At 46.5% G+C, this 19,580-nt stretch overlaps 1 protein-coding gene across 2 annotated transcripts in view; it reads right to left on the bottom strand.

The window, feature by feature from the left end:
* Positions 1 to 19,580, bottom strand: part of DOCK1 (dedicator of cytokinesis 1) — a 495,561-nt gene that overhangs the window by 83,123 nt on the left and 392,858 nt on the right. For both annotated transcript variants that reach the window (XM_072740395.1, XM_072740396.1), the window contains exons 30-32: positions 18,265 to 18,343; positions 12,680 to 12,780; positions 3,752 to 3,810 (exon numbers count right to left, since the gene is read on the bottom strand). In XM_072740395.1, the coding sequence (XP_072596496.1) occupies positions 3,752 to 3,810; positions 12,680 to 12,780; positions 18,265 to 18,343 (239 nt within the window). The remainder of the gene's footprint in view (positions 1 to 3,751; positions 3,811 to 12,679; positions 12,781 to 18,264; positions 18,344 to 19,580) is intronic.

The following is a 19,580-nucleotide window of genomic DNA, read 5'->3' as shown; positions in this document are numbered from 1 at the left end:
CATTCCCACCAACGCTGCGCAAGTGTTCAAACTTCTGTGCACCCTGGCTGACACTCAGTATGTTTTTATTTTTTTCATAATAGCCATTCTAATGGGTGTGAGGGGACATCTCATTGTGGTTTTGATTTGCATTTCCCTGATGGTCAGCGATGCTGCCTATCTTTTCATAAACCTATTGGCCATTTGTATTTCTTCCTTGGAGAAATGTCCATTCACGTCTTTTGCCCTTTTTTAATTGGTTGGTTTTTTGCTATTGAGTTGTAGGATCTCTTTCTACATTTTGAAAATGAGCCCCTTAGCAGATAGACGGTTTGCACGTTTTCTCCCATTCCACAGGCTGCCTTTCATTTTCTTGATTGTTTCCTTTACTGTGCGGGACCTTTTTAATTTGATAAAGTCCTACTTGTCTATTTTTGCCTCTGCTTTTGCTGTCATTTCCAAGAAATCATTGCCAAGATCAATATCAAGAAGCTCTTCTCCTATGGCTACTTTTAGAGTTTTGAGGATCAGGGGTCTTATGTTTAAGTCTTTATTATTAGTCCAGTTTCATTCTTTTGCATGTGGATATCCAGTTTTCACAACACCATTTATTAAAGTGGCGATCCTTTCCCCATCGTGTATTCTTGGCTCTCTTGTCTAATATCAATTGGCTGTATATGTGTGGGCTTATTTCTGGGCTCTCTGCTCTGCTCCCTTGGTCTCTATGTCTGCCTTTATGCCAGTACTAAATACTGCTTTCATTCTTGTAGCTTTGTAATATATTTCACAGTCAGAAACTATGATGCCTCCTATTTTGTTTTTTGTCAGGACTTTTGGCAACTTTGGGTCTTCTGTGGTTCCAAATGAATTTTAGAATTATTTTTTCAATGTCTGTGAAAAATGGATTTTGATGTCGATAGCATTGAACCTACAGGCTTTGGGTAATACGGACATTTGAACAATATCAGTATTCCTCTATAAAGATGAGGTGTCTTTATATTTATTTGTTATTTCCTTAATCTGTCGTCATTTTTTTTGTACCCTTCACTGCTCAGGTCTTTCACCTCCTTGTTTAAGTTGACTTTTAAGTATTTTATTCATTTTGACACTATTGGAAATGGGATTGTTTTCTTAATTTCCTTTTCAGATAGTTCTTAGTGTATAGAAATGTAACTGATTTTTATTTTTTTTAAGATTTTATTTATTCATGAGAGACAGAGAGAGAGGCAAAGACATAGACAGAGGGAGAAGGAGGCTCCCTGCGGGGAGCCTGATGCAGGACTCGAGCCCAGGACACTGGGATCACGACCTGAGCCAAAGGCAGATGCTCAACCACTGAGCCACCCGGGTGTCCCTGCAACTGATGAACTGATATGAACTGATATGTTTGTTTTGTATCCTGCAACTTCCTTATTCTGTTAGTTCTACTAGCATTTTTGATGGAGTCTTCAGAGTTTTCTAAATAAAAGATCATGTCTTCTGGAAACATAATTTCACTTCTTCCTTTGTGATCTAGGTGGCTTTCACTGCTTTTTCTTGCCTAATTGTTCTGGCTCGGATTTCTGGTACTATGCTGAATAGGAGTGGTGAAAATGGGCTCCCTTGTCTTTCATATCTGACAGGAAAAGCTTTCAGTTCCTCACCCCTGAGTATCTTGGCTTTGGGTTTGTCATATGTGGCCTTTATTATATTAAAGTATATTACTTCGATACTTAGTCTGTTGTTTTTAACATGAAGTATTAAATTTCATCAAATGCTTTTTCTGTGTCTACTGAAAAAATTCTATGACTTTTATACTTTGTTAATGTAGTACATCACTTTTGTTAATCTGTGTATGTTGAACCATCCTTGCATCCCAGGGATAAATCCTACTTGATCATGGGGTATGATCCTACCAATATACTATTGAATTTAGTTTGCTGGGATTTTCTTGAGGAGTTTTACATCTATGTTCATTATGTTCATCAAAGACGTAGGCTATAGTTTTCTTTTCCTTTTTTTTTTTTTTTTTTTAGGATTTTATTTATTTATTTATTCATGAAAGAAACAGAGAGAGAGAGAGAGAGAGAGAGAGAGAGAGAGGCAGAGACACAGGCAGAGGGAGAAGCAGGCTCTATGCAAGGAGCCCGACGTGGGACTCAATCTCGGGTCTCCAGGATCATGCCCTGGGCTGGAGGCAGGCGCTACACCACTGAGCCACCCAGGCTGCCCAGTTTTCTTTTCTTGTAGTGTCTTTATCTGGCTTTGGTATCAGGGAAAGCTTGCCTTATAAAATGAGTTTGGACGTGTTCCCTTCTCTTCAATGTTTTGGAAGAGTCTGAGAAAGATTGGCATTAATTTTTCTTTAAATGTTGGCTAGAATTCATCATTGAAGCTATCTGCTCCCGGGCTTTTCTTTGTTGGGAAGTTTTTGATTGCTGATTACTTGTCATCTGTCTGTTCAAATTTTCTTTATCTTCATAATCCAGTCTTGGTAGGCTGCATATTTCTAGAAATTTGTCTATTTCTTCTAGGCTGATTGACATATAATTATTAATAGTATTCTCTTTCAATCCTTTTTATTTCTGTGGTATCAGTGGTAAAGGTTCTGCTTTCATTTCTGATTTTATTTATTTAAGTCTCCTCTTTTCCTAGTTAATCTAGCTAGAGGTTGGTCAACTTTGTTTATCTTTTCAAAAAACCAACTCTAATTGTGTCAGATTTTTCTATTGTTTTTCTTTTTTTTAATCCTCCATTTCATTTATTTCTGCTCTTAATCTTTATTATTTCCTTCCTTCTGCTGACTTTAGGCTTTGTGCTTTTTCTAGTTCCTTGAGGTGTAAAGTTGGGTTGTTTATATTTACCGATGAAGGTGACATGATAGTCCAAATGGACCTAATAGACAGATAGAATATTCTACTCAGCAGCAATAGAATAACATTTTTCTCAAGGGCACGTGGAGTGTTCCTCAAGATATGTCACATCATAGGTCGTAACAATTCTTAACAAATTTAAGCAGACTGAAATCATACCAAGTATCTTTTCTGACTACAGTGGAATGAAATCAGAAACCAGAAACAGAAGGATAATTGGAAAACTCACCAACAGAGGAAATTAAAAAGCATACTCCTTAATAACTAATGGTTTAAAGAAATAAAATGGGAAATCAGAAAAGATCTATGGAGACAAATGAAAATGAAAACTAACTATACCACAACTTTGGAGATGAAGCAAAAGCAGCAGGAAGAGGAAAGTTTGTAGCGACAAACACCTACATTAATTCCTCATCTTCAACCCAGGAAGCCCCTAGGATTTCCAGTGCTCTAGAATGTTCTACTATCACCACCTGGTGGCAGTTTACCTATATTCAGGGTCCAGTTTTGAGCAGGCAAGAAAAAAAAAAAAAGAAAACCTTTTTGAGGGCAGAATGTGTTCAACTGAGTACAATAAGCAGGGGCCCTTGTGACAGTGAGATGAGCTACATACATGGTTTGATGTCTGAGAAGCTGGAGGAATGTCAGTGATGCCCAGAAACAAAGAAGTTTCAAGGCAGAGCTGTGTTCAGCTGACATAAGGGGGCAGTGGACTGATTCTTCTATTTGCCCCACAGATCAGATTTTCTCCCTTCTCTTATTTACGGAAAACAACTATTGCAAAGGTAGCAATTGCCCCTCAAGGAAGAAAAGCAATTCAGATTTTCCAGATGCCCCAGCACAGACAGCCAGGACCTTTGTCCGCGCCCACCACGGTTTCAAGAGAGTCACCATGATGCCCAGAAACTCCAGCTACTCACCAAGGTTGTACCACATGTCTCTGATTTCAAAGCCAATCTGTCTCCTCATGTCTCCATACCTGAGAACCAAAGACAGGGGAAATGCTGAGTCACTCTTTAGAGCATATGGAAATCAGATTTAGATTCTTTTTAAGTGCAATGAAAGTCTCCCAGCAAGGAGACAAACAAAGAAAGTATCAAAGCTTTGACTTCTCTTGCCACGAAAGAGAACCGAAGGAGGAAAAATCCAGCTGAGGGAGTCTCACCTACCCATCATCACAGATTAGGTAATATTTCCCCTCCCACCACCACCTCCCACCCCCAACTCCGGTGGGACCACAGGCAAGGTGGTGGCCAGTAATGACAGTATTTTCCTTCTCAGATCTCTAAATGGCAAGAGAAGGATGACCTGGCTCCCTGGCCTCAGGGGGAGCTTGTTTTCAGAGAGGGCTCTTAGCATCCAGGCACTGCAAACACCAAATGACATCCTTTAACCCTGCTCACAAAAGCAGCTTTCACCTGTTAAAATTAAACCCTGGAGTGGACAACCCAAGCGGGGAAGGCCTCTTTCAAATATCTCCCATCTTTCTTTAGCATTTTCGATGTAAGGAAGGACTTTGCACTAAACGATGTCAATGAACATTCCCCTGTTTTTGTTTATCAGGGAAAATAAATGCTAATTTTCCTCCCACCGGGTCAGCAGAGGAGGTGTGTGTTTCGTGAGTAAACAGAATTTGATGCTTCAGAAGATAAACGTTTATTAGTTTGTGAGCAATTTAACTTTTTCCTCTACCGCCTAAGGAAAAAAAAAACTGATTATATTAAAAATAATAATCTGCAAAACTATCGTACGGTATGACAGTTTAGCATCTGGGTCATCAGGCCGCTCTGTTCGTCCTCCTGTCAGCTGATGTGGAAAGGGAAGCTGTGTTTACAGATGACCTGGTTGTGGCTCTCCAGGCAAAGATCCTCCTGGTAAACCAACACCCGTCGCTGTCTGCCACCTTGTAAAAGTCTCCAGTGCCCGAAGCACCTGTCTGTCACCTTCAGCAGGAGAGGGCTGCAGATGCTCATACTCTCAACCAGGGTGACCCGCCTGGCAGGCCCTTCACAGAGGTCCACGCGGGGCCACCGCCCTGGCACGGATGCCCTGGCCTGCTGTACCGACAGACAGACTGAGCTGGGAGCATCAGCCCCTTCCTGTGAGGACAAGATTGTCCTTGGAGGTAAGCGAGCTACCTAATAGCCTAGCCCGCCAACCAGGTGAGCACTGATGGAGGTCAATTCAGTGTTGCGGGGGGGGGGGGGGCAGGGATCTCACCAGGAAAAGCACCCATCGCCAGGGCCACAGTGACGAGGCTTGTCCACGGTCAGCAAAGCTGCTGGACCAGGCCAGACGGTGACAGCGTCCTTCAGGGTCTAACTGGCACCCCAAATCACCCAAGGTCCGTATGATCTAAGCCCCATGGAATTGTGCACCCTTCTTGGGCTTGGAGATCCAGCTTCCCCATTCCCATTTTGCTCCTGTGCAAATGACAAAGGGGCCCCAGCAGCTGCCATAGCCCAGGCCCGGAGAGGATACCGCGGGCCCCCTCCCACCATTCACTGGGGATAAGCAAGTGCAAACCTAGTGCTGGTGCTTCCTTCTGAGGTTGTGAGCTCCTCGCTGTGCAGGTGGAGGAGTTGCCTGGCAGGAGAGTGGGCATCTGGCGAGCTAGGGAGCTCCGCGTGCCAGGCAGGACCCCAGAGAACATAAAGACACCCTCCCCCCCCCACCCCGGCAGGGCCTGCCAGCAGGTGTTCAGATCTCAACACACTGAGCCGGCCAGGTGGTGGATGCTGGTCACAGCGGTTGGCCTGCCACTGCAAGACTAACTCAAGCTTTAAATACTCTTCTAACAGCCAAGGGATTCCTTTGCACCCTGGAAAAATCTCTTTCACAAATAAGAATGGCTAAAAATGGGGGATCCCTGAGTGGCTCAGCGGTTTAGCACCTGCCTTCGGCCCAGGGCATGATGCTGGGGTCCTGGGATTGAGTCCCACGTTGGGCTCCCTGCAAGGAGCCTGCTTCTTCCTCTGCCTGTGCCTCTGCCTCTCTCTGTGTGTCTCTCATGAATAAATAAATAGTATCTTAAAAAAAAAAAAAAAAGAATGGCTAAAATGCTAGGTGGCTTGGGTCATTCAGGAGTGAGCCAATGTCTGTAGCGACCTACAGTGATTTGCCATTTCTTCCAGAGCTGGGGTTGACCCCTGGATGCCAGGAGGCCCACGCGGATGGGGAGCCTCTGCCACTCCTGCCTCTCCCCGTAGGTCACCTCTCCTTATGGTGCTGACAGCGGGAGAGATGCTCATGGGCATGCCACTTGCGTTTTCTAGTTACACTGTGCTGTCTTCTATATGGAAAATGACCTGCCTTCACAGCATCTGAGGATGGGGGTATCAGCCAAGAACCCGGGGCACATCCCTCATGAGAGGCCCTACTGTAGAAAGGGGCTGGAAATGTGGTTTTCATCCTCCAATAAGACAAAGGTGCTGAAGGCCAGAACAAAGGTAACCAGAGGGGCAGGGAGCTGGAAGGTGAGGGCAAGACTGAGTCTCTCTGGCAGCGAGAGAGCAGCTTTGGTGAACCTATATATTTTTTTAAAGATTTTATTTATTTATTCATGAGAGACACACAGAGAGAGAGAGAGGCAGAGACACAGGCAGAGGGAGAAGCAGGCTCCCTGTGGGGAGCCTGATGCAGAACTCGATCCCAGGACCCCAGGATCATGCCTTGGGCCTAAGGCAGACGCTCAACCGCTGAGCCACGCAGGGGCCCAGCTTTGGTGGAGGAGAAAGAAGCAGTGCTCAAGAACATGGGGGGTAATGCTCATTCCCTGGCCACGGGCTCCCAGGCCTGGTGGCAGCCTTACGGAGCTAAGTCCACTGCTATGAATCCACACCTGAGGGGATGGAACGGATCCTGAAGGGAGAGACAGAGGACTGGGCTGAGTCCCAGGAAAGGAGAGAAGAAAGAGAACCCAAATGTTGAGACGCCAAGCGCATGCTCTGCGCCACGGCGTGCATCCCGAGGCCTGGCCAGTCGGGGCATCCCTGACGGCTGAGCACAGGACTCTCAGAGGGCACTGGTTTCATTTGACTCTGGCAATGAGACTGAGGAAGCAGAGGTTCCTGGTGGGGAGCCGCCGTGCCTGGCTCCACAAAGCTACAGCAGCGCGGAGCTGGAGTCTTCTGGCGCTTCCCCCCACGCACCCCCCCATAGCGACCCCCTGGGTTGGGAGTCAAGGTTCCCCCGTGCCGGAGGCGATCTTCCCACAGCCTAAGTAGACATAGGATCCACATCCAGGCCTGTAACCCTGACCTACAATAGCATGAACCTGGTCTCTGGGAGCTTATCTCAGCACTCACACTGCTTCATTCAGAGAACATAACTCAGTGATTCATTAATTACTGAAGACTCACTAGAGGCCAGGTGCAGAGCTAGGATGGGAAGATTAATGTAACATGGAGAACAGACAAAGGCCACAGACCTTGTGGGGGCCACTAGCATGGTAGCAGGGATGGACATTAACAAATAATCAACATAAGATCAACACACATATGTAAGTACAGTTCCATGAAGGTTGTGATCATGGCCCTTTAGAAAAAACAGGGGTGAGAGTTTAACGGTGGGCCAGGCTGGCCGTGGCTGCAGCTCTCTTGTACAATGTCTACTCTCAGATCTGAAGAAGGAAAGATGAAATCCAGAGAGAAGGGAAGAAGAGCATTCTGGGCAACCAGACCAGCAGGTGCAAAGGCCCTGTGGCAGGGAGTGGGTGGTAGGTAAGTACACAGAGCAAAGGAGGAAGTGTGGCTGGAGGACAGAGTCTGCTCTTCTCCCTTAAGAGGCCAAGGGGGATGCAGCGTGAACAAAAGCCACAGAGGCAGCATTTTAAAGTTTAAGTTAAAAATCTTTTTGAAGGGAGGCCTGGGTGGTTCAGTGGTTGAGGTAGGAAACTAATACAAAGACCCACTGAGCTGCTGTGGTGGCCTGAGAAAGGGCTGAGGCGCAGCTGGAAACACCATCCCAAGGAGGGAGAAGAAAATGAGAAGACCCAAGTCAGAAGGATCCAACGGATGATAATGGGCCTGACACGGGAACAGAGAGGTCACAAAGGAGGAGGAAAACTTACACGGAGTTCTGGAAACAAAGAAGAGAGGGAGACAGTGTCAGGAGTGGGTGCAGGCTGAGAGATGCAGACAGACGTGGAGGTCGCTGGAGGGGAATGATGGGCGACGCGAAGGAGGTGGGACCCCATCTGTGACCCCATCTGTGACCGAGGGAGTGAAGCGTATGACACGCCGGGCTTGGATGTGCTGCGGCCTCGTGCACTGTGCAGGTTGCACCACGTTGGATGAACACAGCATCGCTCAGGCACATGGGACACTGACCTTTGCCAACAGGAACTGGGCATGGGGGTCACCGCTTGTTAAATCTGTCTCCCTGGGCCCCCTGCTAATTCCGGGTTTATAGTGAACTTATTTGGAATTATTGGGGTCTCTTAAAAAAAAAACAAGCACAAACACAAGCTCTACTTTTTCAAACTATTTCTTGTGCTGACCTGGGGTACATAGTCACAGCCTCAGGTAAGGCCAGGTGGCAAGGCGGGGGGCTTGTCACAGCTTCGTTTCCTCCAGTTTCTCTAAAAGCAGTGGCTTTAGTTTGACTCAATGCACGAACATCTCAGAACCCCATGCTCGGAAAGATGGAGGGACCTGTTTATGTGGAATTTCGAGCTGGCTGTGGAACCTGTCCTCTCAGAAGGTGTGACAGGCTAAGGGCAGGGGTCTGCATTAAAAATATACATATAAATAAGGAAAGAAAGATGAGAAATGGCGTGGAGACCGACGAGGGTCTTCATGGGGGGGGGGGCGTCCTCTGTGCACAGGTTCAAATACACTGACCTGGGGTTGGCCTTCAAACTTGACTCTCTTGGGCTGAAAATTTTAAGTCGAGCATTTTATGCTTAGATTTGCTGGAGGCCCAGTGCCTGAATCCCCTTCTCTTCCAGAACGAAGTCTGGTGCTGGACACAGAAGCCTGTGTGCAGTCACGGGTCATGTTGTCCCACCCTCGGACACACATGCCCTGCATACTAAAGCGGTCAAGCTGGCTGCTAAAGAAAAGCCAACTTCTTCTTAATATCTGACTCATGTTTCCTGATTCCCAGTCATGTTAAAAAAGGCTGGGAGTGGGGGGTGAGGGTGGGGGGAGCAATCACGGCCAGGTATCTCATGCCACCGGCACCTCTGTCCTTTGTGGGTTGTGACCAGCACCAAGGATGTCTCAAGGCTGAGTCAGTTAAATTCTCTTAGTATAGACTTTGATTCCTGGTGGTTATTTATTCTGTGGTTCATTGGAAAATCTTATCCTCCATTTGGGTTTGACATCATCAGTTCTCTGCCCGGTGTGGTCCATTATTTTACGGGACTACCATGTACTTTGGGGAACGTTGCTGGAATGAATATCTTAATTATCTCGCCAACCCAGGTCATCAGGAGGACTGAGTTTCACAAAAGGGAATGAGCGAGCAGATCTCCTGACATCGGGATTTTCTATTGTTTGAGGCCACAGTGGGGTTAACCAGGCAGATAGGAGTTGTTGCAGGCTTGGCAGGGGGGAAGAAAAAGGTGGGTGTGGGGGGTGCTGGGGGGTGCGGGTGTGGGGGCAGGGGAGATTCCTCAATGAAGCCCCCACTCCAATGCATTGGGTTGGATTCAGGAACCCCAGAGCAGTCAACTGGCCCAAATGAAGGCAGCCAGAGGCTACTGAATGGGAGTGGCATTGCCTCGTCTGCCCTCAGAGGCCCCGGGCCTTCCCGCTAGAAAAAGACACCCACTCAATTATACTCCACTGTGCTCCTCATCGACACCAGCCCTGTGCTGAGACCTATAGATCACTGGGCCTCTCGCTCTGCCCCAAGCCCTCAAGGCCTAGCTTAGGCTAAAGCAATCCAGAGCATCTCTCTGCTCACAGAGCAGGCCATGACCCTTGGACTTGATGTGCCCTTTGGGTATTGGCTGTTGGTTGGCCCGTGGCTCAGTCAGCCAACCTGGTAACCTCCCTGCTGTTTCCCCATCCGGCCAGGAAGCCCCTCCCGCAAGAGGCCTTTGGGTTCCCCTGCACCCCACGTCACTCCCGAATGTTCATCTGCAGGCTGCCCAGGCACCCGGTCAGCACTGCCATCCACTGGATCGCTGTTCCCTTGGCACATCTGCCCGCCCGCCCGAGACTGTGAACTTCTCACCTCTGGGTCCCTAGCACCCGGACCTGAGCACAAAGCACTCAATCCCTTTTCTCTAGCACAATTTTAAGTGGATTAAAACATTTCTAGGCCCTGGGAAAATTTAAGCATTGGGGTAGGACGACTCTAAATGTGTCTCATGTAGATTTTGGTATTTAGAAATAAAACAGCACACTGATTACAGTGTTTAAGGTGCAGAAAGAAGCATGATGGATACAACAAACACGGGTGAACCCGTCACGGGTCTTAGCCACACGGCCTCCCGAGCCATGAGCGCTTGTCTCCTTGGTGGCCTGTCATGGCCACACGCTGAGCTGAGGCCCCTGGGAGAGGGGCCCTGGGGCTGCGTAGGAGCTGGAGCTGGGGTAGTCCTACCAAAGTCTTGCAAAGGCAACTTCTAAAATGCTTAGGTTTTTTTTTCTCCCCCTTGGGGAATCCATGAGAAAATTTCAAAGGGAAAATCCAGAATCTCTTATTGCCACGGTTATGAGGAAGAGAATACTCAAAGCTCGATTCAGAAGCCCTGCCGGCTCTGGAAGGGGAGACACCAGCTGGCTGTGTTTAATTTTCCTTGGCTTTGAAGCCTCTGAATGCACACAGCTATGTGGGAAACAAACGTTTTCTTTGGCGGCCAAGGCCCTGTGTGGTTAATGCATTTATTGACGTTGCTTTAGCTTAGACTGTTAACACTCCCACGACAAAAGAAGGCCCAGTGCACAGCCACCCGGCCCTGGCCTGGAGAATGCTCAGAATCAATTGTTTTACTCTAAAAACCTCACTGGAGATGCCAGCTCTTTGAAGACAGATTTCTGGTTTAACTTCCCTTGTCCTGCAGGCATCTTCAAGGGTTGGCCACGCTGTGTGCTTGGCAAAGAGTGGGTTCTGCAGTCAGCTGGAGCTGGGTTTGGATTCCAAACTCACCGCACAGTGAACCCCGTGCACATGCAGGTAGGGGCATCCACCTGCTACGGCCCAGCTGTCCTTCCACTGGACTGGATAACGAGGCATCCCAGGCGTCTGGGGCTGGCTGTGAATAAGTTGTATGGTGCTCAGAGTATGCCAGTTATTTCTGCTTCTACTAAAGAAATTTCCACCATGAGAGTATTGAAACAATCAGGCCAGCAACAGCCATTAGTCTCCACCTCTAACTTCATATGAGCCCTGAGAAGATGTAAATTTGGCAAAGTGGATGGAGCCAGTCCCTAGGAGGTGCCCCTGGAGTCTGTCTCTTGAGCCAGGAGTAGATGTCAGACCCCACGTTGGCTGTGCAAAGGCACGCTCTTCCTTCCCAGTAGTCACTGGTGGGCACTCGCTTGGCCTGAACCTTCTGGGGCATTCCTCTTTTCTGAACAATGGACAGTTATCTGCATCAATGGCCAACTGGCTGGAGCCACCCAACTGAGGAAGCTTGAAGGAATATGACCAGGTGCAAGCTGACCTTTATGTAGATGCGACAACGAAAGGATTTAAGGGTCTAAGAGCAGAGCAGGTGAACATCTTGGGTCCTGAGCTGCCTGGGTTAGAACGATCGGGTGTGTGACACTGGCCATGTGACTTGTTCAAAACGGGTTTCACCCTCCTCATCTGGAAAGTTAAGGGTGATAAGGGAACCCAATAAACAGTTTTTGTTTTTGTTTTAATGATTATACATGAAAAATGCTCTCGGAGGGCTTAGAAAGTCACTGGCACATAGTACATGTTCCAATAAATATTTGCTGACATAATTCTTACTCTGCAGGGATGACGTGCTTTTGATTTGGCCAGCAAGTGAGAGACACACTCACATAACAGGAGGAGCGTTGGGGGGGGGGGGCTTCTGTTACCTTTTGAGACTCCCACTGGCATTGCTAATGACAGGGAGTCCCAACGCCTTGGAAGAGTCAATGTGAAGCAGAGGGATTATGAAATAAACACACAGGGACCGGTGACACAGAGACATGGGAGCAATAAGAGAACTCTTCTCAGAAGTCCTCATGAAAGGGGCACTCAGAGAAGAGAGAAGTCAGGGAAACTGAGGCAGAAAGAGAGACAGCAAGAACCTCGGGGCACCTAAAGTGTGCAAAGAAAGTGCGCACAAACTCTCTTCTTTGTCCTGGGCCAGGAGCCGTGCAGGACAGGGCTCAGAGCTGAAGGACCCAGACAGGGACGTGGGGCTTCCGACAGGTTTATCAGGATCATCCAAGGACTAGCTCGGTCCTTCGGATCGCCCACCGGGAGCACGACGCGGGTAACCCCTTGCAAAGAAGGAAACCTCAGGCACCTCTCACTCCAGAGTTCTTCGACAATCCCAGCTGTGCCAACGGCTTGCACGAGAAGCTTCCTTTCTCGAAGGAGCATTGCACCAGCAGACGGTAAGAGCACATGTGGGAGGACACCAGAAGAGCGCACCGCAAAAGCAAGGAGCTCCTGAAACTCCCATCCTGTATGGTGCTCACGGAGGTGTGCGTTATGCGGACTCTGAATTCACCAGAATGAACTCTGCAGTCTTCGACCTTGACTCATGGGTTAGGAAAGGCAACAGCAGACTTGTGGTCTGAAACCGACCTTTCACGACACCATGATTACATCTTAAGTTGTACACCAAGTTGGCATAGAGACAACACAGAAATTATGCTAACAGAGTGGCAGGCACCTGCCCGTGACTTCGGGGCTGGACACAGACTTACTTGTTGAGGATTTTGGCTCTCTTGGCGCTTGAAAAATTCTCCAGTTGCAAGGACTCCTGAGTGAGGAAAGCGACAGCCAGGTGAAAGTAGTTGTTCCAAAGCTGAAAACCAAGAAGGGGGAGATGCTGAGAAGCTGAACAGCTTAATACTGGATCTCAAAATGCCCTGAGACATTCCTCACTTGCCACGCACACACTTGTGAAAGGTTTAGAAATCCACACTCACTGTATACAGATGGCTGGTCAGCCAGCCACTGGGCGTGGGCACCAAGGACATGGTGCATGTGCTCCAATCCTACTCTGTGGGCCACTGATCTAACCTCCTGGTGCCTCGGTTTCCTGAGTGGTAAAGTGGGAACCTCAACGTGCCCAACTCCTGGGGTGCTCAGGGGATCATGGGATTGAGTACGTGCAGATGCTTCTGGGGGCTGCCAAGCCCACAGTAAGGACAATAATGTGGGCTCCTATTACTAGAGTATCGTGGGGCGCCTTCCTTAAGAGTATATAAATTTCTATAATTTACGATTTTTCAGATACTAAAAAAGTACATAAACACTAGATAACTAAGGCGAAGAGTTGTAAAAACATCAAACATTTTATATTTCAAAGACTTACAGACTATATGTGGCTTAACAGGCAATTTACAATGAAATGACTTTGTTACAAAGCTCTGCATGCTGGAAGCTCCATCTACTTAAACACGGTAACCTAGACTTGCCATTATAAGAGTGTCATTATGGGGGCACATTATGGGGGGTGCTCAACCGACTGAGCCACCCAACTCTTGAGTTCCGTTCAGGTCGTGATCTCAGGGTCATGAGACCGAGCCCAGTGTTGGGCTCCATGCTCAGTGGGGACTCTGCATGTGGATTCTCTCTCTGCCCCTCCCCAAATAAATAAATAAATCTTTATGCATAACCAAACACATAAATAGACAAAGGCGTCATTATGGGTAGATTCTAAAAATTATGGAACTAATACCCTGTGGCTATGTCAATGTGTAAGACCAAGTCAAGAACACAAAGATGCAGGAAGAATTCTTGGATCACACACGGGGATGATTTAAACATACTCCTGGCCTTTGCCCATCACTCCTCCACCCACCATGCTTATGCCAGAGGACAGTCTGCGGGAGCTTCCGCTCCTGGAGGGAAAGAGCCTGGACAGAGTTCCTAGCACACGTCCAAGCTCAAAAGGCCTTCCATGGCCTTTAGAAGAAATCTGGGGGTGTTGGTTTTCTCATTTACAAAACAGGGATAATATTTATCTATCAAATGACAGAGCTGCAAAAGGTTCTATAAAAATAAGGTGTGAACGGTATTGACTCTGTTTTGTAGTCACCTGTGAAGTAAGTGGGAATTTGAAAGCATAGCTGTAAGGGTGTGTGGTCTTCCATTCCTCTATCACTTTTCATGAACTGGGCACTTTCTTTAGTAACATAGCAACTTCTTGGATTGCTGCCGAATCAGCCAGTAAGTGCTGTGGCCCTGATTCTCAGATGAGGGGAAGAGACTCGGCCAAAGCCACAGGTTACACGTGAAGTGGATGGAGGGTCTCGAGTCGGGGTCCCAAGCCTCATAGCTGATGCTCTTTCATCACCCACAAAGGTGCATTCTCTTTTAGCTCCATTTGTACTAAAAGAGTCTATAAGACACAAGTTGCTTCTTCTGTTTTTGGAGCTCACACTTCCCATCCCAGGTGCCCCATTTGCTGGCCATGGCCTCCTGCTGCAGCACTGCCAGGAAGCACGGACCTTTTGTGGGTCTGTCCCAGGAGTCATGGGCGGGGGCTCAGCTGGCGCTGCGGGCTCACAGACTGTAACACAGGGATGCTCTGGTGGGATGGTGATTCCTGGGGAGGCTGTGTATGTGTCGGAGCAGGGGTTTGGGAAATCTCTATGCCTTCCTCTCAGTGAACCTAAAGCTTTGAACCTAAAACTGACTTTAAAAAAAGTCTTGGGGGTGAGGGCACTGGGTGGCTCAGTGGTTGAGTTTCTGCCTTTGGCTCAGGTCACCATCCCAGAGTCCTGGGATCAAGTCCCACATCGGAGCCTGTTTCTCCCTCTGCCTATGTCTCTACCTCTCTCTGTGTGTCTCCAATAAATAAATAAATAAATAAATAAATAAATAATCTTTAAAAAAAAAGTCTTGGGGCACCTGGGTGGTTCAGTAAATTTAGCATCTGCCTTTGGCTTGGGTCATGATCTCAGGGTACTGGGATCGAGCCCTGCGTCAGGCCCCCCGCTCATCAGGGAGTCTGCTTCTCCCTCTGTCCCCCTCCCTCTGCCCTACCCCCTGCTCAAGCTCACTCTCCCATGCACTCTCTCTCTCTTAAATAAAATCTTTTTTTAAAAAAAAAGCCTTAAAAATCACATAAAAATACAACCTGAAAAATGGTATGCAATGCATGATTTAAGGTAGCCAAGTAACTGCACCTGCATAGTGCTGACCTGTGATGGCTGTGACTGGGTCGTCTGAACTCGAATGGGGTCTAAGGATGAGATGGTAGTAGCAATATAAGTTCGGTTTGGGTAGTTTTACTGTAGTCATTTTGGGACAGTTGCTGTTTGTAGGAAATACATACTACAAACCTGGGGCATGTGAGGTTAAGAGTCCATCATGCTGTAATGCCAGGAGAGAGAGGCAGGCTGCACCAGACCCCAGGGGAGCAGGAGGGGAAGTGGCAGGCAGCCTTCAGGGTTCATTGATGAGTTAAAGGAGAAGGAAATGCCAGGAGACAGTGCAGTGAACACGATGATGCAAGAACATAAAAATGTGTCTGATCGGAGCACCAGCTGCCTGGAGCTCACATTGAAGGCTGCCTGCGCCATAGGGCACCCTGCGCCATAGCCCCCCACTGGAGGGCGGGAGGGTGCATACGCATCAGGGTGGACCAGCAATCCATACGCACTCCATACTTGCCAAGGGGCAACGTGCTATGTGCGACCCGAAGAACACACTGCTGCTGAGGTATGCGGGCGTGAGGGAAGCATCCCAGGGACCTTCCCAGGGAAACAGTGAACACGAGCAGCAGTAACAAGTCAGGCATGCTGGGAAAAAGGAGCCCAAACTCACAGTAGCCACAACAACCACCCCAGCAAGTAATGGGTGAGGCTCATGTGGATAAAAAGGAAAACCCTAATGAAGTACACAAAAAGAAGGCCTAGATATTCCTGTATGGGGTGAGAAAAAAAGAAATACTGCAAAGTATTCCACCCAATACTGTAACATTTCCCCCACATTTATTTATAAACTCAGTGGACTCCCAATTAAAAGAAGTGCAGCATCTTTAAAAAGTAAGGTCAACAAGCTGATTTTGCATTTCTTTCTTTCTTTCTGTTTTTTTTTTTTTTTTTAGATTTTTAAGATTTTTATTTATTTATTCATGAGAGACAGAGAGAGAGGCAGAGACATAGGCAGAGGGAGAAGCAAGGTTCCTGCAGGGAACCAGATGCAGGAGTTGATCCCAGGACCCTGGGATCATGACCTGAGCCAAAGGCAGATGCTCAACCACTGAGCCACCCAGGTGTCCCTGATTTTGCATTTCACATGGAAGAGGAAATACAAAAGAAGAACCGAGATAGTTTTGCAATGGCACATCAATAGGGAAGTCCTGGCTCTACTAGCAGGGTATAAAACCAGAAGGCAGCAACACAGAAAATAGAATGGATACACACATACACACAATTGCAATTATGTTCTTTTACAGTGGCATTTTAAATCACTGGGAAAGATGAATGTATTCATGAAATGATATGGGGAAAAAGTGAAGTTTAAGCACTTAGCCCCAACGTAACTAGAGAAATCTCAGATAGATTAATTATCAGGAAGTTTTTTTTATTTAAAGCAGAATTATAAAAGTATGAGTAGATAGTAACTATATATATAAAAAAAAAACAAAAACCAGTTACATTTATAACATGGAGGCAAAGAAGGATTTGCCACACAAAACATAACACCCAAGAAGCATAGAAGAAAAGAGATACAACTACAGAAAAATTAAAATTTCTGTATGATAAGCCTAAACCCATGATGAGGCTCTGTTAAGAATTTTGACTTAGAGAAAAGCATGACAACTAGCCCAATAGAAAAATGAGTACAGGAAAGGATCAGATGGTTCTCAGTAGAAATCACATAGCCAGTAAGTATTTTCAGCTTAAGTAGCAATCAGAAATTCCAACAAAAATAAGAATCAACAATTTTAAAGAAATCGGTATTGGAGATGATTTTAGACAATGGCTGCTCTCAAAGAAGGTTGATGGGATTGCAAATTGCTACAGGAGGATAATTTATCAATGTCCATTCATGTACAGTTTCTCACCGCTTGGCCTGGCAGTTATTGCTTCCAGGAGCCTGTCTACAGCAATGCAGCACTGAGATGCAGTGTTTGTAATAGAAACAACCTGGAAGAGGCCTGCAGGTCATGAGTGCTGGGGTGCCTGCATCAATGTTGGTACATTCATACTGCTAAATGTGCTGGAACAGAAAAAAGAATACAGACTCTAGTCTAATTTGTGTTAAAAGCCAAAGGACTATTTGCACATGCCTGGATACAGGCTTAAATAGGCATCAGAAGTGCAGACAATTAGCTAAAAGTCACCTTGCAGAGGGGAAAAGAGTGGGAAGGGGTCTTTCCTGTTTTACTGTACGTGCTGATGTACAGTGCACAAATACTTTACGATGAGAATCTATCTGTGTTTTAGGATGTGTGAAAACAAGCATTAAGAAGAGAAAATGATAACAACTTAAAAAATCACGGTACTCTTACATTCCACAATGCAGAGAAAACAGACATTTATGATGTAAAACTTATAAAAGAAATACAGGTCTAGGTTCCTTCTCAGTGAACAATCCTGCCTAGGAAACTAATGCCCTGTACATCTGAATGCTTTTTTCAAATTATTATTAACAAGCTTTAGTAAACTAAGTAATAAAAAAAAATCATGATTAGCAGAAATACACCTAGAGTGCAATGGAAGTGAGACCCACAAACATCAGGTGCCTGGTAAATCGTGCCAGGCAAAATCAATCCTTATCTCTCTCTCTCTCTCTCTCTCTCTCTCTCACACACACACACACACACACACCCTTCCTCCCTCCACTTCTTTCCCTGGCATCTCTGCAACCACTGAAGAACCTCACTGAACCCAGAGCCCTGTGGGGTAGGGCCTGTGCCTGGTAAACTCCACTGGAGGTAGCACAAAGGCAGCCAAGTTCAGGGATGCAAACGCGCTTTTCCTCCTCTCCTGATCCTTTCCTCCCCACATTTGTACGATCTGGGTCTGAGACAGTCTACTGGGCTACAACAGATGTGGGCGGCCTCCCTATTCAGTCCCTACTCGTCACTCGGACCCTGTACTATTGCTCTGAAACCGCTCCATCTCCATCCTTGCTAAATTGAGCAAATACTCCAAAGGCATAATTTTCAATTCTCGGGTTCCAGTGGTACATCTTACGAATTCCATTTCCATACCTTGGATGGGGAATCCATTAGGTTCGAGGATTGGAATTGTAAGGCATTGGCTCAGACTGGCAATTTGTTTTAGCATGGTTTCCCAACAAAGGGCAGGTCTACCTCTTTTCTTACCTGTAGCTCAAAGTTGGCTTGATCCAGAAATTTTTTGTTCAGCATATCTGCATACTGATTAATCGCTCGCAGGAAGACTCTGAAAGATCAAGAGAAGATTACATAATTACACACGTAGGCTCTGGCACCTTTGTAGGTTTGGCATTTCAATGAGATACAACCCGAGACTGTCTGGAAAGTAAACTCTCCAAGTCCTGGGATAAGCTATGAGGTTGTGCCAATAAAAAGCCCAGAGAATTACATGCAGATGTTCTCCAAATTAATCAAGGAAATTAGCACATGCAGAATAAAAGAAACAGACCAAAATAACAGCATCCGAAAGTAACATATGAAAAGTATCACTAAAAAGCCTAATTTAGGGGAAAAAAAAAAGAAAGAAAAGGTGCTAATTAAATCCTCTTCTCAAGTCACCATGTTGTCACAGAACATTATTAAACTGGTCTTTGCTTAGCTGGCATTTTAGGGGTAAGCATTTAAAAGTGCTATTATACACCATCTATCAGGCTTGGAGTATTTGGTGACATATCTGGAGTCATGTCTTACTTCAGTGTCATTTGTCCTCTGTTCCAAATGTTGGTTTTTGGTAACTAATTCCTTGTTAAAATAAAAAAAGCTGTAGTGGATGTGTGATTTGACAAGAAGGTTAGCAGGAATTTTAATTATTGACCCATCGATAATGTACAATTTTAAGTGCCCAGAGAAAAATGTCACATCCTTCAATTCCTCGGCTTTCACTTTTCCATGTTGAGATATGTGATTTGAGAGGTTATGAATGATTCCCGAGCACTAAGCCCTTCCACCAGCCCGTTCATCCCATAGATTTGTTTTACTGCCCTTGAGAGTATTCTCAATAATAAAGCTCAGGCCAGATACTTCTTTTTAAATGACCCTTCTCCCTTTGCACAAAGGCAGGGTGCAAGAGGAATTAGCATTAGGTCACAGATAATAAACTTAATTACACTTCCTCTGTTTAGACAGCAGGAAGCAGCCAGAGAGTGTAAGAAAAATCTAGGTTACTTCCCAGGAACCAGCGCTCTCCGAAAGCATCATCTCTTTAGCTGTGTGTGCCTGGAGAAGCTCCACATCCCAGACTGTCCCAGAGCCCCCGAAGGCTAGGCAGCCTGGAGGAGGATGAGAGGGACTCTCCGCCTGGGGCTGTAAGGTCTCCATCCCCACCTCCTGCCCAACCCTGCAGCTTCTCTCACACTCGGACTGCAGACAGCTCTAAGAAAGGGGGTTTGCAGACAGCATTTCATTAAGGAACCTCTCGGTTGGATCCAGGGCCAAAACAGGTGTGACAAATGGCCTGTGATCAA

This window comes from Vulpes vulpes, chromosome 15, assembly GCF_048418805.1.
Source record: "Vulpes vulpes isolate BD-2025 chromosome 15, VulVul3, whole genome shotgun sequence".
Lineage (NCBI taxonomy): Eukaryota > Metazoa > Chordata > Mammalia > Carnivora > Canidae > Vulpes > Vulpes vulpes.
The sequence above is the reverse complement of the archived record's forward strand: the minus strand, read 5'-3'. Positions and strand labels throughout refer to the sequence as shown.